The 26,516-nt window shown below is 42.3% G+C and overlaps 1 protein-coding gene across 1 annotated transcript in view; it reads right to left on the bottom strand.

The window, feature by feature from the left end:
• The window catches only part of LOC119179104 (fatty acid synthase), a 192,656-nt gene that overhangs the window by 7,475 nt on the left and 158,665 nt on the right, over positions 1-26,516 (bottom strand). Inside the window, exons 20-25 of the mRNA XM_075869593.1 lie at positions 21,018-21,137; positions 19,950-20,305; positions 11,803-12,156; positions 8,825-9,068; positions 7,136-7,372; positions 5,276-5,503 (exon numbers count right to left, since the gene is read on the bottom strand). Coding sequence (XP_075725708.1) covers positions 5,276-5,503; positions 7,136-7,372; positions 8,825-9,068; positions 11,803-12,156; positions 19,950-20,305; positions 21,018-21,137 — 1,539 coding nt within the window. The remainder of the gene's footprint in view (positions 1-5,275; positions 5,504-7,135; positions 7,373-8,824; positions 9,069-11,802; positions 12,157-19,949; positions 20,306-21,017; positions 21,138-26,516) is intronic.

Here is a 26,516-nt window from a genome sequence, read left to right as displayed (position 1 = left end):
CCCGTGAGCGCAGGCGTTGTTCGGCGCGCAACTTCCGCATGGCAGGGCGACCGAAAACCGAGGATATTGCCTGCTTGAAAGTGGCCCAGTTCTCGAACTCGGATCGTGGTTTGTATACCACAGTTTCGCCACATTAGCCAACTAAAAGTTGACGGGGCTCAACTTAGCAGCGTCATCCCACATGTTTGGTCCACTGACTTTTTCGTAGGACGACAACCAGTCCTCGACGTCCTGGTCTTCGGCGCCCGAAAAGATTGGGGGGTCTCGCTGGTGAACCGGGCCGGGGCAAGTAGGAGCCGCGAGAGGTGCTGTCTGTTGGGCAGCGTCAACTTGCATGGTCGACGGCAGCGTGCGGGATCGGAGTTGCAGGGTGTAGGTGATGCAGTTACCCAGCACGATCCACCAAATGTAAAGGGGGTTTATTGAAGGACTGAGCAAGCGGGTGGTAGCTCTAAAGGAACGCAGGCGAACCCATATGACGGTGCTTGATCGCCGATCTCGTGCCTTCTTCTTGTGCTGATGATAGCTGACCTGATGGTATCAACGTCTTTCTTATTCACTACAACTGTAACATCGAAAGCTAAAAGAGTGGAGTTTACAGAGCCTGTAGTAAACTATCTACGGGATACTACTTCATAGCACCATACCTAACCTCAACGACCTTGCCCAAGCATGGCCGTGCGCGAAATCTCACCCACCGCGGTTGCATGGAGGTCTTATTGGGCAGGGTGAAACCAGCTTGATGATCCACTCCTTACTTTTAGTGAAATCACGTCCCACTCTCAGCTTAGTAGAAGGGCCTATCATCTTCCTCACCCGAACATATATAGACCTCAGCCAGTACATTTCGTATACTCCCGATAGGCTCATTCCCTTCACATGTTTTCTCAGTCGTACTCCAACAGTGCTGTCTGGAGCGCAATAAAACATATTGTTTCTTAGCGCCCACGCTTTGGCAATGCCCCACATTTCTTAATGGCCCTTTTAAACATTGACAAGAGTGGCGATGTGGGCTTGTTGATGAAATATTTGAAAGAAATTCATCTAGCGCGAGGCAAAAAAAAACGAACACAGGAAAGAATAGACTGAAAAGACAGAGCGCTAAACAGAGAGACAGAGCGACACAGAGAGAAACAGAGAGACTGAGAGACAGAGCGCTCTGTCTGCTCAGTTTATTTTTTCCTGTGTTCGTTTTTTTGCCTCGCGCTACATAAATTTCTTTCTTTTAAACAGTGAAGCCGACTGGGAAAAGGCCCTCCGGAGCTCATCGCTCCATACGGAACTCCAGGCAATCCAGAGGGCCCAAGAAAGGGAGAAACACCACGTTGTTCAAGCTCCGAATCGGACGCGAGCAACGGTTTCCGTGGGTCCCTGACAAGGTTCCACGCGAGAACTCGTCGGGACTTATTATAGTAAAGTTCTTCGTCTGCCTGTCTGTCTGTCAAGACAGTAGCAAGGTATTCGCGAGGCATAATATTTTACAGGAAAAGCAAGTGTCACTTGCGCCGTAGTTGTCCGGCACCGGTATTCGTAACCACTATCGAGCGAAATGAGGAAACAGTAAGTGAATATAAAAACACAAGAAAACACGGGTATTCGCACCCGGGCTTCCTGCATGCTAGTTGAGTATTCTACCACACAGCCACGCCTGTGCTTCAAAGCAAACTGCCCTTAGGCAGGCTTGATGTCGGGATAGAAATCGCGTGCATATAAGTAATAAAGCGTATTACAACAATGAAGGAACAACCAGGTGTCACAAAACGTGCATTGTGTAATTCACCTATTTACTGTGACGCGCATCCGCTGTGTGTGTGTAAAGGGGGGGTGATGGGCTAAGAAATCAGTGGTTTTTATAAAATAATATGAAGCTCTAGAATAACGTAGGTTATATATTAGAACAAATACAGATTAGACAGTAAATTACAGTGTTATATATAATGAAAACAAAATAAAAATTTTCCCCGTATCTGCATGTAATCTGCAAATGTCGTCAAAAGACGACAGTCTTGCGTGCGGAGAGAGCAAACAATTCATTTGATGTTCTGCGCAAGAAAGTCGGAGAAAGGTATTTTGGAGGTGCTGTGTTTGAGTGTCTCGAACGTGCAGCGGAGGTGAACGAGCGCATCAAGTCACGTCACTCGTAAGACATGAGCGCCACCTGGCAGTGTTTTTTGAAAACGAAGCACGTGGCTCTGAGGCAGGTGTGCGTGCCCGTCTCAAAGGTGATAAGGTGTGGAACGCAAGGCGACGGGTAGGTGCCTCTACCATCGCGTCTTAGCAAAGCGTTGGAAACACTCACCTTTTCTTTGAATCGTTGCATGATTAGCGCAGCGTGATGAGCGCTACGGTCCTTAAAATTACGTATGTATGCATTTTTTAGTAAAAGATGCACATGCAGAATACATACGTGTCGTTAAGGTGCCCCAGACTCGCACAATAATTACTTATTATGACAATTGCACACGTAAGAACACTAAATCTTGAGCAACATTGGTGGGCGCTGCGGATGGGGTCAGCCGTTTAAAATACCCGGTGCCGTTAAGAGTCGACAAACAGACAATTATACAGACAGACAGACAGACAGACAGACAGACAGACAGACAGGCAGACCAAAATTTTTGCGTGGAAGGTTCCCAAGAAAGACTATCATCTTTGAAAACCTCCAGGTACAATTTTTTATCGTCATCCGCCACAGCAACAAAAAAATTGCTCGAAATCTTTTGCAGGTGTGTACCGGGTATTACACTTCTGTGAGGGATCACCAAGGACAGCATAGTGAATAGCTTAATCATCATCATCATCATCATCATCATCATCATCAACAACAACATCATCATCAATATCATCATCAATATCATCACCATCAGCCTGACTACGTCCACTGCAGGACAAAGACCTCTCCCTTGTTCCGCCAGTTAACCCGGTCCTGTGCTTGCTGCTGCCAATTTATACCCGAAAACTTCTTAATCTCATCTGCCCACCTAACTTTCTGTCTCCCCCTAACCCATTTTTCTTCTCTGGGAATCCAGTTAGTTACCCTTAATGACCAGCGGTTATCCTTTCTACGCGCTACATGCCCAGCTCATGTCCATTTCCTCTTCTTGATGTTAACTATGATATCCTTAACCCCCGTTCGTTTCCTTATCCACTCTGCTCTCTTCTTGTCTCTAAAGGTTACACCAACCACTTTTCTTTCCATAGCTCGCTGTGTCGTCCTCAATTTAAGCTGAACCTTCTTTGTAAGTCTCCAGGTTTCTGCTCCATAGCTGAGTACCGGCATGATGCAGCTGTTATATACCTTCCTCTTAAGGAATAGCGGCAATCTACCTGTCATAATTTGAGAGTGCTTGCCAAATGGGCTCCACCCCATTCTTATTCTTCTAGTTACTTTAATCTCGTGGTTCGGCTCTGCGGTTATTACCTGCCCTAAGTAGACATAGTCTTTTACAACTTCAAGTGCACTATTACCTATCTCGAAGCGCAGCACTTTTCCGAGGTGTTTGTACATTACTTTCGTTTTCTGCAGATTATTTTAAGACCCATCTTTCTACTCTCCTTGTCTAACTCCGTAATCACGAGTTGCAATTCATCTCCTGAGTTCCTAAGCAATGCAATGTCATCGGCGAAGCGCTGGTTACCAAGGTACCCTCCATTAACTCTTATCCCTAACTGTTCCTATTCTAGGCTTCTGAAAACCTCCTGTAAGCACGCGGTAAATAGAACTCGGTAGATTGTGTCCCCCTGCCTTACAACCTTCTTGATTGGTATTCTATTGCTTTCTTTATGAAGCACTATGATAGCAGTTGATACCCTGTAGATTTCTTCCAGGACGTTTATATATACTTCATGGACGCCCTGATTCCGCAGTGTCCGCATGATGGCTGATATTTCTACTGAATCAAACGCCTTCTCGCAATCTATGAAGGCTATGTATAGTGGTTGGGTATATTCTGAGCACTTCTCTATTACCTGATTGATAGTTTGAATGTGGTCGATTGTTCAGTAGCCTGTTCGAAATACTGCTTGTTCCTTTGGTTGATTAAATTGTAACGTTTTTTTTACTCTGTTAGCAATTACCTTTGTAAATAGCTTGTATACTACAGAGAGCAAGCTGATCGACCTGTAATTCTTCAAGTCCTTGTCATCTCCTTTCTTATGTATTAAGATGATGCTAGCGTTCTTCCAAGACTCTGGTAATCTTCCCGTGAGGAGACACCTTGTAAACAGGGTGGCTAGTTTTTCTAACACAATCCGTCCTCCATCTTTTAGCAGATAGGATGTTACCAGATCCTCACCAGCAGCTTTGCCTCTTTGCATGCTCTCCAAAGCTTTTCTGACTTCTCCTATCATTACTGGTGGGGTGCCATCTGGGTTACTGCTAGTTCGTGGTTGTCCCTGCTACTGTACAGATCTCTGTAAAACTCCTCCGCTATTTTAACTACCCTATCCATATTGGTGGTTATTTTGCCTTCTTTATCTCTTAGTGCATAAAACCGATTTTTGCCTATCGCAAGTTTTTTCTTCACTGCTTTGACGCTTGCTCAATAGCTTATAATCTGCCAAACCTCCCCTTTGCGTACAAACTGTGTGCAGAGAAAAACAACAACAACAACAACAACAACAACAACAACAACAACAACAACAACAACAACAACAACAACAACAACAACAACAACAACAACAACAACAACAACAACAACAACGCCTGCCAACTACGCAAAAACTATAATTCATGGCGTAGTGGGTATCCTGCAAACATGCTTGAAGCAGTTACCCAAAGAATGTTTAAATAATGCTCTGAACGGCCACTGTTGCAGCTTTCGCGGTGACTGTGCGGCGCGTTCTGCGCAGGCTTGGCAGTTTATGTGATGTCTGGAAGGCTACATCCATATTCATCACTCGACTAACACGTGCGGTGCCCACCCCTTATCTGTAAGACATTATTCATAGTTGGTTAATGCTGTAGCTAGTGAAATTGGAGAATTGAACTCTAAATTCAGTGGGCAGCATCAAGCCACACACACTTTACAGAATTTGCATGCTGTGACGCCGTGATCCTAATTTTACTCTTTTACGAAATGAAACTATATCTATTATTGTTAATATTTATCGTTATATCCGTTCGTCCTCATGCACATTAAGATAGCACCACATAATTGTAAGAGCACTGCGAAAAATTTAACGACACACTTATATGTGAAACAATGATGTTCGTGTGCTGTTAGAGAGTTTTTCAACTGAACTGCACATAGGGTGTGACGGTGACGTTGCTCACCTTTTGTTCCATGAGCTGCGCTAGATTTCCCGCGCGAAGATGAAGCATCTCTGTGACATTCACCAATCTGTCGAATCCGAGCGATGGTGAGTTGCCGAATCTCTTGCGTGGACAAGGTGACGTCACAGTCCTGTTCTAAGGTCTGCTTCACATCGATGCTCATAAGGGAGTCAATGCCCAGCTCACCGAGGCTGATGTCTGGACTAAGTCTGGATGCGTCCTGGACGCCTTTGAGAACATGCACGCCGACAAAGACAAAATGGCGCGAAAATAATGAAATACAGGTGCATTTTTAACTCAAGTGTGAGTGACAGAAATTTGACAAAAGTGAATTATCACCATCATAATCGAACTGACTGCACCTCACTGCAAAGCAGAAACCTCCCCCATGTTCTGCCGAATAAGCCTGTCGTATATATGCTTCAGCCACGTTATACCTGCAAACTTCTTAATCTAAACTAGCCACTTAACTTTCTGCCTCCTCCTCGCATATTTGCCTTGTTTTGGACGAGTCTGTTGCTATCAATACCCACCTGTGTCTTTCCGGCGTTCTACATACCCTGCCCATTTCTTTTTCATTGTGATTAAGCTGTCCTTCAACACCATCTGTTACCTATTCTATACTGGGCTCTTTTTAAAAGCATGTACACACATGCAATTTCATATGGAAAAACCAAAATAATGCCTTACACTCTCGGAAGACAATGGCCATTTGGGATAAATAGGAAATACCAACAGCTTGTAAAGAAATACATCGTTTACCATTATATTTCACTTCCACGATGTGCAGTGTTTTTATGGTAATCGTATTTATTGATACTGACGGTCGGTTTTCTCTATTTATTCACTGCATATATCATGCCTATCGTGTGCTTCTGGCTGACCGCTGTGAAGCTGCTGAGTGTATGAGTCTAGCTGGTTCTCCTCCACCTACTCATTGCTGCTTTTTTGCCTGGTCGTCCTCACCACCTTGTTCTTTAAAAACTCATTGCAATCTACCTAGAGAAATGAGTGGCCTTAGATTTAAACCAAGTGACTGAAGTGCCTAGAATATAAGAAGCAGGTGGAGTACTTTCGACAGATATTTCGGTCCTTATTATAGCTCGTTTGCGAGTATACACAAGAAACAAATACGCAACCACTGCATCTAACCACCATTTCTTTACACAGTAGACTGGGATGCTTGCGAAAACGTGTGAACTCACTAAATTGGCGAAACGAGGTGACCGTTGGAATTGTAATTGATAGGTGTAGCTTTCAGGGGCAAAAAGAAAGCCAAGTTGTTTTGATGTCTTTCATTGCGCACTAATTAGAGGTTTTGAAGCGGCTAGGTTGTCGACAAATGAAAATAGAGGTTACCAGATAATAACTCAGCAACATTACTTCGAGATGGCATTAGGCGTGTTTTGCAATACTAAAAATACTGAAGATAAACTGCAACAAGTGACTGAAGGTCTCAACAGGCAAGTAGGAAAGTAGGGCTGAAAATAAACAAGCAAAATACTAAGAAAATGCTGCGCAGCTTGGAGAAAAAACATGAATGTATTACTGGCAATCAGCTTTCATTATCTGTGCAAAATATTTAGCGTATGCTTAAATCAATAGCAGAGTAGTACAAGCATGCAATATTAATTCATCGAAGAAAACGGATGGGCAGAAGCAGGCCTGGTAGGCATTCATAAAGGGTGGCAGGAAATATTTCGCCTCTCCTAAAGCGACAAGCAAACAGGAAGGGCACTTTCTGCTTTACGTATATTTATATTCACTAGGATAAAAAGTTCTCTTGTGAAGTGATTTACTGCAGAAACGTGTCACTTGAGCCTTTCTCGTTTGTATTTCTTGCAATTTGTTCATACTTACCAAGTATACGAGCCACAGATTCAATGAGGCTGTGTTTTTCCTTGTCGCCAGGTTTTCGGGACAGATCGGCCTTTACATAACTGGAAACCACGGGGTGACCCTGGCTCAAAAACTGGTCCATAACTACCATGCACGACCTAATTTTCTGAGGCGCAAGGCCAAGCAGGAACGTTTGTTGTCCCATCATTTCGCCGATCAGTCCAACGCCACCAATTGTGCCCCATTGAATAGCCAACCCTGCACCGAAAAAAAAACAATTAAGAATTTGGATGTATTTTATGCAGTCTCCACCAAACGAAGCACGCACTGCTGAGGAATGTCTTAGCGTACTTAGCAACAAGAACGACAAAGGATAAATCAACTATTTTCTATATTCAGCTGGTCACAAACTTCCGAGCGATGCACAGAAGCATACGTGTACGTTTCTTTCAAATCGTCGTTGAAAACAGGTGTTTCTAAGGGCACAGGTTACGGCTCTATACACTTAGCCTGTACCGTAACAAACTCCAAACTAAGACTTCTTGATGCTCAAGCTACCTTCAAATCATTGCAAAACAGCTGCTTAGATGCAAAATTAATTGTAAAAATTAATCATCCTGAACTCTGAGTGATCTAATCGAGTTGATGGTGAGCTATTGTTGTCCGTGAATGTCAAAACATTAATTATTTTTTTTTCTCTCGCAAGCAGTGTCACTTTACTCAAGAATTCGTAATTTCAGGCAGAGTTATGTCCTGTGATAGAGCATAGAAGTGCCTAGTAAAAATTGAAACTTTTTGTGTATTGTACTTGACACAGAACGACAATGTAAAAATGCTGGTAATTTAACACGACTAGCGCACTCTTTGTCAAACTACATTGCTTGGTCAAATACCAGTAGGCTGGTTCGATGACGAATTTGAGTCAATATAACCCAAATATGGTGCATGGTTGGGGCATGAAGTTCAAGGCACACGTGCAAGTATATATGCCTTTGGACCGGCCGAATTGTGAATGCAGGTCTGACCATATTTGTTTATTTTCTCTGTTTTGCCTTTCGTAACTTTTCCTTCCCATACAGGATTCCGCAGACTGATTTGGCAATTTCATGTGTATATCATGTTAATGAAAAATACGTAATGGTTGCACCTTACAAAAAAGTCTTTTCAAAAAAGTAACTCTGACATTTATAAACTTGCCAATATGCTTAGGCTTCTACGAAAAGCAGCGGCACATGAATAACTGCATCCACAACTGCCCATTCGGCCAATTCGTCAGTCTTGAGGTCGCCGGGCGCCTGACAAAATGAGTTCTCTTAATTACTCTGTCTTCCGTCCAAACGGTCAACATTATTCCGGCAAAAAGAACCACTAAAATGTTTTTTATTCAATATACCGCTCAAACGCCTGAATATCGAATGCAGAATAACATCCACATCGTGCTCTCTAATAACAATGACTCTCCAAATGTGGTTGGCAATATCTAAACTAAATTATTTAAATGAGTTACTCTGGGCAACTTTTCATCATTCCCCTAGAAATGAGGCTGCCTATGTGGCTTTACTTTCACGAAATGATTTCCCCACCAGTATTGTTTTAGGTCTCACTGGTCACACTGCTTTGGTCACATGGTTGGACTGCACAGAGGTGTGCGTACTTTTTGAACGTGAGATGTTCGTTGACCTTAAGGCAAGTTAAATTGACATTCCTCACCGGGAAGTCCATCAGCGACACGGCACTCGCAGATTCTCTCCATGACGGAGTTGGCGTAGCCGTAGTTTGTCTGGCCGGCGTTGCCGCGTCCGCACGACGTGGATGAGAACACCACGAAATGGTCGAGCTCTCTGCAATGCTGTCGCGAGAACTGGTCGAGGAGCTGCGTGCCGGCTACCTTGGGCTTGCACGCTGCTTCGAATGTCTCAGCCGTCTGGTTTTCAATGAGGGCGTCGTGAAGAACCTGTACGCAAGCGATGAATATTTTTCGTTGATTCACTTGTTGACCTATGACTTTAAAGCGTCGAGGAAGAAACATTTAAAAGATTAAGCTCCCATTACAACGGAAGTTTACAGGAGTCCAAATAACGTCACATAAAATACCAAAATAACATGCTTCGATCGAGACATTTCAGAGGGCGACGCCTTGTGACACAAAGCCGCAATCACGATACAAAAAAGAAACAAAAACTGTACCGGCCGAGCCAACGCCACCTAGAAAAGTAATTCAGGCCTGCTCACTACACCGGGCATGGCATGTGACGTCACCAGTTTCGACGCTTATCTCCAGCCCAGTGGACGTGCGCATGCATGCTCCCATCTTTCGAGATAGCAGGATTGCCAAGCCTGACGAAGTCTATTGTAGGGTGCTGGTGTTTCTTCAGGTGACTGCACGAAGATGACCGTGGTCTTCAGCGTCTTTGAAGTGCCGCGTGGTGAAATTATGGGTAACGTTTACGGAATGTTTGCGTAGTGTACACACCTCCAAGCTATCACACAGGGATAGTGCTGCGGGCACAACTGTAGTTGATATTGAGAATGTGCTTCAAGTGTTTTTGTTCTCATAGGATGAGCGAAAAACGAAATGAGAGCCTGCCATTCCTCAGGATGCCTTACTTCTCTTCGTGATTCAAACGTGTGTGTGTTTCTATACAATTTTCTTTTGAGTTGATTTAAAAGCACCCTATTTAGCTCGTTTGCCTATTTCTTTAAAATGTTGTCATCTGCGTTTCTGACTTGCTTGCGAAGCCTTGGCCTTCGACACCTTTAGCAGAGTGTCACTGGTGCTCACTCCCGTGATAGCTTATCGTCCCGAGAGAGTGCTAAAGTAGCTGCCTAGATTTCGCGTTTTGTGCTAGTGCATTTGCCGAGACGTGGTTGACTTGGCTGCAAGAACAACAGCGCAACGAAGCAGGCATCTTCACGCCCCGCCTAACCGACTTCACAAGCGGAGCGAAAGAGTGTTTCAAGTTTCTCTGTTTCTAAACCAAACACACCAAAATGAAGCTATAAATGCGCGTCGCGATATATTCTCAGGATGGTCGTTTTTCTTTGAGGGTCGGTAAACGTCTCGCTGTTTGCTCATAGCACCACCTGCTTATTACAACACCTCCAATCAACTAACTTAGAAAAGGGTAAGAGAGCTGGTCCGTGATGTCGTGCATCTTTTATGCACTACGTAATATTTTCACCGCTGCTTAGAGCATTCTCTTTCGTGGTATTATATTCGTGGGTTAGTTTAGGCAGCCCATTGGTCATTTTTTAATGACCAATGGGCTGCCTTGAACCAAATTTGGGTGCCAGTGCACACCTCAAATATTTCTCTGTTCTGTTGCTTCTTAGTAAGGGGTATCTTGAGTGCGAAGCGTAAGATATATCGTTTTATGAAATATTTCTCAGAGGCATGAGCACCATTTCAAACCGAACAAATACGTAACAATGACTACCAAGAACGCCGGTCTAAGAACAGGCACAACAGGTCAAAACACACTCACTTTACAGAGAAAACTGTGGAAAGTTTTGCTAATTAACAGATTCACTTCGTGAATCTTCTGGATGGTGCCGTGTGTCTGTGTGTGTGTATATAGATGAAAAATGATCAATTAATTTTACCTTATTGATTTTGTATGTTTGTTGACATTTCGTAAGTTTTATATAAGTTGGTTAAACTTTTGAGAGCACACAATATTCTTTAAAGTTTAGGTGGGGCAACAAATCATTGAAAATAAATTACCAAAAATTAAAGAGTAATATATTCTTCAAACAAGTGGCAGTCCAGACAAAAAAGTTTTAACGAAGCTTCTGTAGATGTAAAACTCGCCACGATCGTTTTATCTTTTCACGGTAGACGATGGTGGCAGTGGCTTTACAGCCTCCCACGCACTCTCATTCGGCCATGGCTTCTGACGTTATGGCGGCAGTCAGCAGGCCTGAAATCTTGGTGGCATTAGCCAAGTGCAGCAGAACGTGCTCCCCGCCCGCGCTTCGTGACTGCGGCGGACCGCGAGCAACGCGCGCGACTGGTTTACTCAGAAACAGCAGCGGCAGCAATTCGCTTTTCTGCCGCAACACACCGCCACTATTTGGATCTCCCGCAGTGTGACATTATCTGACTATCTCAAAGAATGGAGCTGAGAAACATTTCATAAAACGATTGATCTCACGCTTGGCACTCCAGATACCTTTTATGAGAAGCAACAGAACAGAAAAATCTTTGAAACGTGTACAGGAGCCCTAATTTGGCTCAAGGACTGTTAACTAGTCTAGAGAAAATGTTATGCTACCTTGCAATATAAAAATAAATGGGTGAGTTTTAAAAGTTGAGATAGAGACAAAGGTATAGATAGAGAGAGAGAGAGCAGGCACACGTGGTCACACAACTCACAGGTCTGTGATAGCGTGTGCGTGATCACGCCATGGGCCTATAACCACCGGTGAAAGTCTTATGTGTTGAAAAAATCAGCTCCGCTTTCGTCGCCCCGTGACAAATTCTAATAACGACATTGCAATATTGTGTCTGCCGTCGTCGGTTTCTGATCTATGCGTGCTATGGCGACTGTGTGTGATATCACATTCTCATTGCGGCAAGGACAGCGTCATGCCTCCTGATCGCTTCGTGGTTTTGGGACGCGAAACTCCAGCAACAACGATTATTTTGAAATCTCAGCCGAATGACCTATGCCGAGAAAATCACTCACCATTGCCAGATTGAAGATGCCGCCTACGGGTCCCGTAGAGGTGGCTTCCTCGATGACCATCCAAGCTCCTCCTTCAGACGCGACGTCTGAATTTCTGGCCAGCACCTGGACGCCAAGAGCACGCCAACGGTGCAAGCACAGCTTCTGGTAACCAGTTCTCAACCCCGAGCGGGAGGTGAGCAGCAATTTGCGGCATCCACGAGTAACCATCCAGTCTGCAAGCTCCAGACCGAAGCCACCAAGACCTCCGACGATCACGTACGACTTGTGCTCGTAGAAGTAAGTGCGCGCGACGGCCTCTACAAGGAGCGGTACAGCTGGGCCGGCATGGTGGTGCACTTCTTCGGGTCGGATCTGGTGTCACAGATTTGTAAATTTTGTCAAAAGGATCACTGGGATAATCAATACGTTGGTTTCATAGCACAGCCGCGAGGCATTCATGAGTGCCTTCAAAGCAAACCATTAAAAAATCTTGGCTTGTCTAAAATGCCTATGGCTGCAGATACTGTAGCTAACAGCGACCTTCATGATGAAATTTTATTTGAAGTGTAAGTGGCTGCGTTCGTTGCAAACAGCTCGCAATTTTTGCTCTCTTTCTCTCTCTCTCTCTCTCTCTCTCTCTCTCTATATATATATATATATATATATATATAAGGGAAAGAAGTGTATACCTAAGGGCTCGTTTTTCCGTGTTTTTAACACAATAATAATGAGAAATAACAGACAGTAATGCCAAGGAATGTACAGGGGAAGTTATTAACATTAATGGAATGTAAATAAGAAGAAAGAAAAGTGGATGAAAAAATTACCAACTGTAAGCAGGAATCGAACCTACGACCTTCGAATTATGCGTTCGAACGCGTAATTCGAAGGTCGTAGGTTCGATTCCTGCTTACAGTTGGTAATTTTTTCGTCCACTTTTCTTTCTTCTTATTTACATTCCATTAATGTTAATAACTTCCCCTGTACATTCCTTGGCATTACTGTCTGTTATATCTCATTATATATATATATATATATATATATATATATATATATATATATATATATATATATATATATATATATATATATATATATATATATATATATATATATATATTATAAGCAAAAGGCAAATAAGATTTTACACTTTAACGTGATCATAGTGTGTGAGTAATTGTGGTGAGCAAATGTGCGCTTGTGTACTTTTTAATGAACCATCGCCATTGATTTTGTCGCAAAATATAGTGGATATGAGCAAGCTTAAATGGAGCTTCAATGAATGGAATGACATTGCTAAACGAAGCTCCGCGTTGTAATCATTCGTTCAAGATTTCCTTTCTGTTTGTAGTTGCTAGACTGAAGCGTACTCTTTGTGGCTAGCATCGTTCAAGCTAGACAGGAACATTTTTTTGAAAAAAAAAAAAATCAGGCATATTGCACATACCTTCGGTTTGGCCGTGCTGTTTTTTTAGTGACACGTCGTTATGAAATGACACTTTTGCTCTGACACCTGCAGTGAGGTGAAAGATGTAGCCACTGATATCAAGAATATGAGAGCTGAAATGCAAGAGCTCATAAGACAAAACGTGGAATTGAAAGCGGAAAATAAGAGACTGTCACAAAAATGCGATGAGCTCGAACAATATCAGCGCCTAAACAATCTTGAGATAAAGGGTGCGCCGGTCGGGAATGATCCAGTGGATGTTGTAAGAAAGATAAGCGAAGCTGTCGGCACGGCAGTTGATCTGTCTGATATTGACGCATGCCACTGGATTCCCACTCCTAAGCCTGGTGTGAAGAAAATAATCGTTCGTTTTGTAAAAAGAACAAAACGTGACGATATACTGGCGAAATGTAGAAAGAAGAGGCTCGATAGTTCTATGCTTGGGGATGACAAAAAAACGCCCATTTTTGTAAATGAGTATTTGACGCAGAAGGGCAAGGCATTGCTTGCAGCGGCAATACAAAAAAAGAAAGAAGCCGCATGGAAATTTGTCTAGACATCCGGTGGCAAAATCCTTGCACGCAAAGATGAAGGATCGTGAGCGATACACATTGCGGATGAGACAAGCTTGGCTAAAATTAGAAATTAGATGTGGCATATGTCATAACAAATTGAAAAACATTCCACTATGACTGATCTTGTAAATAATTGAAAGTATTACAGTGTTGAAGACTTCATTGGGCATTTCAATCCGGAAAAGGCTTGTTTAAAATATTGCATATAAATTGTAGAAGCATAAAAAGAAAGCTCGACGACATTGCTAATTTTATATGGCCTATAGCTATCGGATTTGATGTGCTAGTTTTCTCCGAGACATGGATTACTTACAAAGAAGATGCGCCGTTCTTTCCAGGCTATAGTCATGAACTTCTCTGTCGTAACCACCAAAAAGGTGGAGGTCTTGCTATTTATTTTAAGGATACGCTTTCGAGTGAACTGCTTGATAAGTATACTGTTATGAACGATGATGTTGAATGCATTACAATGCGTGTTGGCCCATTCATAGCAATTGGCGTATATAGGCCACCACATGGCCACAAAAAGAAATTTATTGAGATTCTTAATGTTGTGTTATCCACTGTTCGCGGGAATACTCCTTGCATAGTTATGGGTGACATAAACATTGACCTCTGTTCTATTGATCCTTATGCCAAAGATTTTGAAACGCTCTTACTTACATATGGAAGTACAAATTTTATACGTTCACCTACTAGGGTTACATCAACAAGTGCTACGCTCCTTGATATATGCGCCTCAAATTTTAGTTCACAGAATATAAAATCCGGGGTATTTGCGTATGACATAAGTGATCATATGCCCATCTTCTTTCTTGCACGAGTTACTTCTCAAATTGGTCAGAAAACAGAGACATCTTTCCACCGAATTAAAAACAGCAAAACTCGGGAACATTTTTTTCAGCTAGTTCAGAACATAGATTGGACCACTGTTTATAGACAAGAAAATGCTGATGATGCTTAAAACACATTCATAACGTTATTGAGTACTAGCTATGATGCGGCATTTCCACTTCAGAAGCGCTCACGTGGCAGAAATAAGAAATGCAGAAAGCCTTGGATAAATCGTGATCTTTACCGGCGCATAAAAATAAAGAATAAATTGTATCATGATTTCATCCGTTCGTGGAACACAGACGCCTTAGCTGAGTACAATAAATACAGAAACGTTTTAAATTCAGAAATACGGAAGGCTAAACAGAACTACTATGAAAAATTATTTGAAAGCATTTACAATGACCAGAGGAAGCTATGGGAGGTCATAAATGGGCTTACGAACAGAAATAAAGGTTGTAATAGGACACAGGACCTAACAATTAATGGTCAGATTTTCAGTGGTGAAAGGTTGACCAATGTCATGAATGAACATTTCATAAATGCGGGTTCCTTTATTTGAACGGATGAAAAGCGAGATAATGCTCCAACTCCTGATAAGTCTCCTTTGCCGTATTCTATTTTTCTCGCACCCACAGATCCGGTTGAAGTAGAAGGATTAATCAGAAAACCTAAAAACTATGTTGCATCAGGGATTGATGAGATAGGTTCTGTTGAGTTAAAAATGGTGTCACCATTGATATCTAATGTCTTGGCCTATATTATCAACCTCACCCTCACTAACGGTGTATTTCCAGAGCAGCTAAAAGTAGCAAAAGTCACTGCAGTACATAAAGGAGGTGATATCAATACTTTAGCGAACTATCAATCTATATCCGTGCTTCCAACAATATCAAAGATATTTGAAGGGGTTATTTATGTCAGACTTGCATCCTTTTTTGATAAGCACCAAATAATAACAAAAATTCAGTATGGTTTTCAAAAAATAAATCAACAGAACAAGCTCTACTGTATATCAAAGATAAGATAATCGAAAATATGGAAAACAAAAAATATACTCTTGGGCTTTTCCTCGATCTTCAAAAGGCATTTGACTCCATTCAATTCAAATCATTGATTCATAAATAATCAAGTTATGGGGTGCGTAGAGTTGCACTACAACTGTTTAAAAGTTACCTAGAAGATCGTTATCAATATGTAAAACTGAATAACACTATTTCTGCAAAGATAAAGTTGAACCAAGGAGTCCCCCAAGGGTCTATACTGGGGCCAATATTGTTCCTTGCCTATATAAATGATATTGTCGATATACCTCATTCTCATGAACTTATAATGTACGCTGATGATACGAATGTTTTCTTTTCATCAGACAATCTAATATCACTTGAGGTCAGTGTAAATAAATATCTAAGCAATCTTTCAAATTGGTTAAGGCAAAATGGTTTGCGCTTGAATGCAAAAAAAACAACCTATATGATATTCTGACCTTTAAACAAACCTAATAGTAACATAGCTGTAAAATTCGAAGGAAATTGCATCGCACATCTTAGGGAACAAAAGTTTCTTGGTGAATGGTTTCAGGAGGAATTAAACTGGAACATACATGTAAATCATCTGATCACCGCTCATCTGATCAACCGAATAGTTGGTTGTTTTTTTAGAACAATTCACTTAATCCCGTTGAGGTTAAAAATAAGTATGTACTATGCACTCTTCCATTCTAAAGTAAGTTAGGGGATGTTAGTCTGGGGAACGACATCACAAGGGAATTACCATAAGTTAATAACTATACAAAAGAAAATATTGCGCTGCTTTGAAAAAAACAGGGGGAATCTACAAGACTTGCGCACTGCTCCACTATTCATTAAACATTCCATACTCAGAATTCATCAATTATATCATTTTAAATTACTTCAGTTAATACAAAAGACTAAGCTATATGAAGAAAGTTGCATCGGAAGACCACACTACAGTCTGCGAGAAAAAAAGAAACGAGCTCCTAGGACAAGAACCCAATATAGAAGACAAAGTATCTTACCAGGTACCTCAGGTTTTAAATACCCTTGCAGATCAATTGAACTTTAGGGCTAGTAGTGCGACTTTCAAGAAACAAATAAAAAACTAATTCATAACCACTGGTCTACACTATCAAAACTACGTAATGGAGTCTCATGCCTCTGCAAATCCTTAAATTGTTCATAAACTTCTATGTCAATTATACGAGTGTATACAGCGGAATTCATTTTATCCGCATGCATCTTGTGTATGTTTTTGAGTTGTTTCATTGATATTGCTTAGTTGTGAATTTTAACGAGAGTGACCTCAAATTCTTAAAATGTGTTATGTACACTTCTTATGCTATTTATGTTTGAATTTTGTGTTTACAATTTCAGGTTGCTTGAAACCAATGTATTGAATATATATATTGTTTGTCAGTGCTGATGTCTAAGCATTGCACTGTCACGGACTGCGGAGGGACAAGGGCCTTTGTCAGGCTGTTCGCCTTTAGCCCTTTGCTCCTGCAGTGAGCTCTGTATCCGGCTTACTGTAAATAAAAATACTACTACTACTACTACTACTACTACTAAATATATGAACATATGTTGCACGCCCAGACATATCTTGAACAGTTATGAATTTTTATATAGCCAGTTCCTTGCACTTGCGCAACAATGCGAACAGGTACGTACATGAGTACTAGCCACACCAGAAGCGATAAGCTGATATTAGGTGCTAGTGCTCGCGAATATGGTAGAACACCACATGTAGCCCTGGACGCTGCTACATAAAGCAGCTTCAGTGGACGGCACCAAACTGCAATTGGCGTTAATCCGACGTCACGGCTGCATCACAAAAGTACACGTATGTAATGTTTATAAAATAGGATCGCCCACACTGCAAACACAATAGATGTTTTATGAACATTTGGGTTCATTTTAAAAGTAGGTCCGAGACTTGGTGTGGCTCTGTAGTAGAATAATTGACTGTCACGTAAAATGCTGGGATTCGATTCCTGCTGGGATCCTGACATTTTTAAATGCGGAGCATTTCTTAGTGAACTTTGGCGACTTTGAGCGTATCTATCTATTTATCTATCTTTCTAGCCACTTACGTTAGGGGACTTTCGTGGTGACCCCCTTGACTTAGCGTGAACCAAAATAAGCATGGAAAGTTAAGATGATTTGACGAATATGACGTGCTGGTTAAGACATGAATAATGTGCCATTCCCGTCGCGTGCGTCGTCAAACACTTCCCGCCAGACAGTGGCACATACCCAGGGGGGGGGGGGGGGGGTATGCACCACTGGTATGCGGGTATGTGCCACAGGTTATAGACACTTAGCATATACCCAGGAACGACAAGAACACACATTGGCAATTTTAACGCGTCGCGTTAAGCACACCCGATATCAGTAGCGTCAACCCAACAAATGCATATAATAAATGTCAGTGTTCAGAAAAACTTGACATAGGCAGCGCTGACCCCTTAACAAATGCAAATAATAAATTTCAGTGTCCCAGCAGGAATCGAACCCGAGCATTCTGAGTGGCAGTCAAGCATTCTGGCACAGAGCTACGCCAGGTCTCGGAACATCTTTTCAAATAGACGCTAATCTTCGTGAAATTTTTATAGTGCTTCACGCTCACCTTCCAACCGCATGCTTCGCATAACGTTGATTCTGAAGTACGTGGGATCTGCCAAATTTTATTATTTGTAGTTATAGAAGCAACGCTGCTGATGTAAGCTTTTTCTTAACGTTCCCGCGTTACAATTACTAATCTGCGTTCCCTCTATTCCTGGGTGCATAATAACTGCTCCCTCCGTTCCTGGCATATGCCCACACACCCGTGGCGCATACCCATTATTGAACATGTGCCACTGTCTGGCCGAAAGGTTTTGACGACATGCGTGACAGTATTGTTACATTGTTTCTGTCTCGACCAGCGCGTCATAATCGTCAAACCATCTTACCCTCGCATACTAATTGTTGTTCACGCCTACTTGAGGGGGTTATATATAGATAGATAAATAGATAGATAGATAAACAGACAGATGATAAATGGATAAATAGATAGATGATAGATGGATAGATGATAGATGGATGACAGATAGATAGATGATAGATGGATGATAGATAGATAGATTGATTATAGATAGATAGATTATAGATAGATAGATTATAGATAGATGGATAATAGATAGATAGATAGACGTCAAAAGTGCTTGGAGTGCGCAGAGAAATCCCTCGCATCTAAAATATGAAAGTTAGGCTGGCGAGCGTTACAGTGCATTTGCAGGCTCCGACACCGACCTTAAAACGCATGCTTGAGAGGACTTGCAGAGATAGGTCAGTACTCAATGACTATCTCCATAGGATTCACATAGACTGGCATGAAGGACTGCGAGTATGCCATACTACCTTTCATTCACTGGAGCAAAGTTACTTGGTTTTGTAAAGCATGAATAGCAAAGGCGATATATCAACGTTCCTGGCATTGCCCTTCACTTCTATCCCATGCTGTAACACTCTCGAGAAAAGTAGACCAAAATTCAATATTTCAAATTATTTCGTTTCAGAATAAGCTGCAGGCTAGTTTTTTAAAAAAACTAATACTGCGTTAAACTGCCATTAATAAAGGCCTCAAAGTATAAAAAAATCATACCGCCGAACAAATAGTTTTAACCCAAGCTCTACATAACGATGTGGCGCAGGTGTATAGCATTTATGCTTTGCTCCACATGAGTGATTGACCCGAGGTTTGGAGGGCAGCAGTTGTATAACACTGCCAATATTCGACAATCGTCATCTTACGCGTGGCTTTCTAGGGCGACTAGACACTAATTTACGTCACAATTTCGATAACACTTTGGCAATAGAGCCGTATGCTTCAAAATAAATGTCACCGTGCTGAACATCAAGCATAAAAAAATATCAAAGTTAAAAGCGACTTCCAATATGGTCATCTTAGATGCTTCGAGAAGATCAGAAGTACTTGGACTTGAAAGTACTTGGCTCACGATTATAATGCTGGAAATGGCACTAGAGACAAATGAGGATTATCACAGTTAAATAATTAGACTTTTCGCACACTCTTTTGCAGCTCGACATGCGCAGAATGAGTATGTAGTTTTCCACTGGGAAGTTCTTCAGATCGCAGTACTGGATGTCATACCGAGGATATATACTACTCTTTCGAACTGAATCGAAGAACTTTTGATAGTTGTAGGCGTGTGGTTTTAGACTTTAATTCAATTCCCGAATATACGAGAATGCGCCGCATACGCTAGATAATGAAATGACTCTCACCTGTACTACAACTTTTCCTACGTGTTTCCCGGAAGCCATCAACCGGAAGGCTGCCTCGGCTTTGTCGCGCGTGAACAGAGTGGTGTCTAGAGGCCGAACGACACCGGACGCTATGCCGTTCCGAACCATTTCGAAGAGACGACGCTTTGCAGCGACCGTAAGGCTTTGGCCGACCAGTATTTTGTCCATCGCTATGCCATGGAAAGTGGCATTTCGATGAAACGCTGACATTTCCAAGGACGAGTTGTTTGACAAGTCGAACTGTCGGATCTCAAGGAAGCGGCCGCCATCTGCCAGGCAGCGTACACTCGCCTGGAGCTTGTCCTCGGCCAGAAAGTTGAGAACGAGGTCAACACCTGCAGTGAAAATGAGAAAATGAATAGTTGTCAGACTTGCATCGCTTACAAGGCTCAATGAATAGGTTATGTCACGTTCCTTATAGGAGATCAGTTAAGCGATGATGAATTGTCTGGGCTTGGGGTAGGGTCATATTTTATTCAATTTGGTGAAAGGCGAATTTCCGGTGCGTTCTATCGAGTCGTATCATTACATCCAAGTGTAGTAAATTACCGTATTACCGACAATAGCTATGAATTTACAAACGATATTAGCTGATAAGTGCTAAGAACCGACAATAGGTAGTAAGTAACTAATTACATTAGCGCTTTGCTGGTTCATAAACTATTACGCTTCACGCAGACAAGAGCCTTTCTTAAACTTTTGCGTTTGAACAATACTGTGCTGAAAATAAGTCAAATTGAGAATGAATTAGTTATCAACTAATTGCCCGATGTTTATCCAAGTGGAAAATATTTTGCACCCGAGCTATTATTTGGGTTCATCATACAAATGCTGATGAACGCTTTCCTGTGTTGTTTATGCACGTTAATTTTAAAGGAGGTTCCGACTTGAGACTCGGATTGCAACACCTGTCTGCAGGAAGCCCCTCACTGAGCTGTAGCTACTTTAGGAGTCGTATTTTTTGTCTTTCTAAAAAAGGAAAGGGCGCACATAGAAGACTCGGAGGTTAAATGTGCGTCCAGGCCTTTCATGAAAACCTATACTCACCCGTGCCCTTAGTCTCGCCCAGTATGTGTGTCTCAAAGGACAGGTCCCGCGAGCTGGCAAAGTGCCGATCTTCAAGTTCCGGGAAGCGACGTCTCAGAAACTCTTTTTTCAGTGAGGAACCTGTTATTAGAATGATCATATCAGAAAAACAAAGCTAAAATTTTTTACGCGCATGCAGCAAAACTGGGGCAAAGATAATATACTCATACGAGACTGACACCGCCATATGTGTCTGTCTAAGTATATTTTGACTTCCTCTCTATCATAATTCGAGTAAAGAAGTATGAGCAAATACAACTAGAGCAAGTCGTTGCCGAGACTTTTCTGCGTCGAAATCACCATATGTTATGCTGTAGAAGCTACTCGGGAATAATTATCTCTAACTTGCTTTTGCCTTTAGGTCAAATTCAATTGTGATCACAATGGCAGAATTTACTATTGAACTTGTGCCCTTGAGCTTAGCAAACAACACAAAACTAGAGTACTTAAAATTCATACATATATTCAACAAATCGCGATGCCTGCGTCAAACATGCACCACAGTCAAAGCGAAAGCTGAAAGAGCGCCCTTTCTAGAGCTCTCTTATAAACAAGCACGCTTACAAGGTGCCCACCATCTCATAAAACATAATGTTTTTGTAAGGTGGAAAAGCGACCACTGTGCCATTATTGGTCACTTTGTAGAGAGGTCTGCTACCAGCTCTATATCAGTAGGACATTATGTGCTCTTTGTTGATGCTGTGGTAGAATACGATGAAGAATTGAAGCTCAGACCATTGTGATGGGGAGGGAGGAACTTTAAATCACGCCCTTCTCTCCCAATTTACATTGCGAGAGTACTAGTTCTTACTTTACTCTTCTACCATGCTGTAATACATATGTTAGCACAAAACCACGGGCACCATGGCTGGAATGAGCAGTCGGATAGCAAACGGCAGAGCGAGGCTAATATAGAAAGAACATATGACTCATTCGTGCATCTAATATAGGCAAGGTAAGCACTGCCGTATGAGGCAATGGCAAACCAGGAGGCAAAACAACTAAACGCCGAATAGCAACCTGCTAGTCGGCGCTTGTGGCGTCTTGAAATTTGTATCGTGTCCATATTTGAATTTCCTGTGTTTAATATTACTTTAAAAGCTCTTTGAAAAATTTATTTGGAAGAACACCAATAATCCACCAACATCACTTCCTTTGCGCAAATGCTTGTTCTGTTTTGGTAATAGCATGAGCGCCAATCGTGCGCTGGTCAGGGCCACATTCATGTGAAATTCCTTCATTTCGTTTGTCAGTCAAACTCATACCCACGTGGTCTTTTTATATCATCCTCTACACTTGCTCAACAAAGATAATACGCTCCCGGAAAGGGGTTCCAAAAACTAAGGGGCATGTCAATGTCAGAATGACGATAACATGATTGCTTGCAAGCAAGTCGTGTTTTCATGCATCACAAAGTAACGCTTTTAAGAAATACGAATTGAACTGCCCAGGTGCTTTTTGCGTATTCATTGATGTAATTTAGTAGCGTGCGTTCTAATGATCGCATCGTAACTTATATTTAGTGTACACTAATACATAGAGAAAGAAAAGAAGGGTACAACACCAGCCCTACTATCCACTGAAGCTTTTATTCAGAAGAGGAACATTTATATATCACTGTAGCCGCCCTTTGCCCTTGCGCACCATCGTTATTTCAAATCCGAAAATCGTACCATATCTTAAGTGTTCATTATCGGCTTTAGCAGTGACACTTTTTCGAAAATTGTCACAGACAGATGGCTGATACAAGACGATTGCCTAATGTTGATGTGAAATGCCTGTGCGATCTCTCGTGCGGTGTGATCATGATGCTCTAACAAAATGATTGTATTTGAAAAGCGTGCCTCGCATCCACTCTTCGTACTGTGTAAGGGCAAATGCGTCAGTGGCCTGCCCTTTAAAGATAACTGGTGCTTCCTTAGGCGAATATTCATGCAGCGACCAGTCTGCGCCACATACACTTGTCCGCATGTGAGAAGACTACAGTAAACAAGGTTAAATGCACACAGAACAAAACAGACCCTGTGCTTAATCTTGCAAGTTTGTGCGCCTCCTCGTCACACTGCATCAGGCTTCTTCCTGACCATGGGACATTGCTTAGTTAGTTTATTTTTGGCCATGAAAGCAACATTTACCCCTTACCTAAGGGACGTCTTTTTAATTCGTTGTGACAGCGCATATATGTACGGTATCACCACAACTCTGCCCCATTCCTGTTCCAGCTATTGATCTTGGCTGCCTTTTATGAGCTTAATAAGGTGCCTGCAAGTTTCCTGCAAAACAGACTCAGGAAAGCCTGAGTGTTTTAACCTAATAACCTGCTCCCTGAATCTCTCCTGTGCCAAATGAAGACACGACTTGGTAACAACGGATTTTAGACAAGACGTGGCCACTCCGTTTTTTATAACATTGTAATGAAAGGAGTGGTAGATCAGAAGGGGTATTTGTGGTCGGGGAGCGTACTTGAAGCATGTACGGTCGGCTGAAAATTATAGCGTAAGGTCTAAAAACTGCGAGGAGTTTTGAACAAGTATACCTTGTAAGTGAATTTCAGCCCTCCTCTTTTTGCCGCAAGGGCTACCAGAACTTCCTGTACAAACGTATTCAAGGCCACATCGCTGCCCAGTACCAAGTAATCATCGACGAAGTGAAATACCGTATTGCCCCCCCCCTCCGCAGACCCGGCAAAAATCACAGTTCATTCTGCTAAAAAAATCTCACTCAGTACAGGTGCAACTTTTGATCCTATTTTAACTCCAGATTTTTTAATATACAACTTATCCTTGAATTCAATGAAGGTGTGGTTCAAAAAAAAAAAAAACTGAGCAGCTCAAGAAATCTTTCCCCTGTAATACCACAGTTGTTCCTAAAAACAATTTTATCGTTATTGTTTACAATGAAGTCTGCAACCCGCGCCGTCAAAACATCATGCGAGAGATAGTAAAACAAGGCTTCCATATCGATGCTTATTCCTTAGCAATCAGTGCAATCGAAATTCGAGAAGTAATCAGTTACTGTAGCCGAGTTACGTATGAAAAAGTGGTCAGGGATCTTCAAAGATTCAAGGTGTTTCTGAAGGTACGTGGAGACGGCCTTTTGCCATGTACCTCGATCCGAAACAATCGATTAAAAGGGTATCTCTGGCTTGTGAGTCTTGGCGGCAAAATCAGATTCAATGTGGATCTGGTTTCTATTCTGACGGAGGCAGTTAGAACAGCCAAATTTAACTGATTGCACATTTCGAGATTGCGTGATTTTGCCTTGGTTGCAGTATCACGTATATAACAAACTTTCCAGAAGTTCTTGCAAACAGCTCCTAACGCCTTTTCCGCAAACATAGACTGGTCAAGAACCACAAAGTGGCCTTCCTTGACCAATTCAAGGAGATGTGCACTTTTATTTTGTTTGGGATGGTCATCTACCGCGTTGGCAAAGAGGCTCTTCCCCTCTCTAGTGAACCCGCTAGGATAACGGCTTCAACACCCTCGGGAACAAAACGATCCCTGTCCGTATCCGCTACATACCGCACTGCATTTTGCGTCTTGGCCAAACATTCGACGGTACCTACAGAAGAATCCAAACAGTACTTAAGTCCTTGTTTTAGCACATCCTGTTCACGTTCACTCAAGGGTATAACCTAACAGTGGGAATATGAATGTGGCAGAGCAGCGGTGATACCGTACGTACATGCGCTGTCACACCGAGTTAAAAAGACCGCCGATAAATGTGGGCTAAATGTTCATTTCATGGCCAAGAATAAACTAGCCAAGCTGTGCCCCATGCTTAGAAGGAAACTGGGTGCTGTGTGACGAGGAGGAGCCCAAGCTTTCAAGATTAAGCACAAGGTCTGTTTAGTTCAATGTGCGTTTAACCATGTTTACTCTGCTTTTCTCACATGCGGACGAGTGTATGTGGCGCAGACTGGTCACTGCATAAATATTCGCCTAAGGCAGCACCAGTCATCTTCAAAGGACAGGCCGCTGACGCATCTGCCCCACACGGTACAAAGTGTGGATGCGAGGCACGTTTTTAAATACAATCATTTTCTTTAAGCACCATGATCGCACCGCACGAGAGATCGCGGCGGCATTTATATTAACATTAGGTAATCTTCTTGTATAAGCCACCAACCCATCAGTGACAATATCCGAAAAAAGTGTCACTGCTGCGGATAATGAACACATAAGATATGGTACGACTTTCGGATTTGAAATTATGAGTGCGCAAGGGCAAAGGGTGACTACATTGATATATAAACGTTCCTTTCCTGAAAAAACCATAAGTTGATAGTAGCGCTGGTGTTGTACTTTTCTTTTCTTTGTGTGTCAGTGTGCGCTAAAATAGCTTACAATACCCTCATACCAACTAGCTCATGTTTCAATACTACTCCTAATGATCCTACGCTGTGTAGCTGATGAGAGCTGAAACACGACATTGCCTTTAGTCAGGCCACTTGAACGCTTCCAGATGCGAAGATGTGGGAGGTATCGAGGTGTCAAGCGAGCTGCAGGAGCACGAGTGATAATGAACGAAATGCCAATTGTCATTTTCACGTGGCATACACTGCGTGACCACTCTGTTGAATCAGCAAAGTAATCGGAAACAACCGAAATCACTAAAACTACCGGAGGTCTCCATCAGGCACCTGATACTAGCGAGATTACTGATGAGCGTGCCCTCGCAGAGCTACTCGTGCGTGTAATTCAAGAGTTGTAGTCCAAATTTTGGGAGAAAACAGCCACACACTGTGAAATGATCTTTGACATGCGCACACTTGCGATATCGCGCAGTCGTCTGACCCGAATTCCGCTGGTTATGCCCCAGACGCAAGAACCCACAAAGACACTGCTATAACAAAGGCACCACCATATGCACGAAAGCCTCATTACACCCTACGTGCTGTGTGTTTATGTACCCTGAATTTTACGCCTACCATTCTTAACAAGGCCTGTGAAACCAAGTAAATGGTGCAAAGTTTTGTCTTGGTTATATCGAGCTGGTTTTTTGAAGTGTGAGCACTGTAGCAAAGGTGTTATAATACTTGCCGCGATTGCGTCAATCACAAATAAATTTTCTTATTTTTTCTACAAATGTACACGCCATAATATATAAAAATATAAATGTTGCTTCATTTTTACTTGAATCGGCATTTCCTTTCTCCTTCGACGTCACACCATAAAACTTTGGAGAACGTGAAGTTATTGAACGAGATACGTGCACAAGGCCCCGCCGCAGTGGTCTAGTGACCAAAGTACTCGTCTACTGACCCGCAGGTCACAGGATCGAATCCCGGTGGTGTCTGCATTTTCAATGGAGGCGAAAGTGCTGTAGGCCTGTGTGCTCATATTTGGGTTCACGTTAAAGAACCCCAGGTGGAGGTGGAATTTCTGGAGACCTCCACTATGGCACCTCTCATAATCATATAGTGGTTTGGGGACGTTAAACTCCAATTAACATCAT

Source organism: Rhipicephalus microplus, chromosome 7 (assembly GCF_043290135.1).
Source record: "Rhipicephalus microplus isolate Deutch F79 chromosome 7, USDA_Rmic, whole genome shotgun sequence".
In the NCBI taxonomy this organism is placed as follows: Eukaryota; Metazoa; Arthropoda; class Arachnida; order Ixodida; family Ixodidae; genus Rhipicephalus; species Rhipicephalus microplus.
Note: the sequence above shows the minus strand (reverse complement) of the source record. Positions and strands in the feature narration are given on the sequence as shown.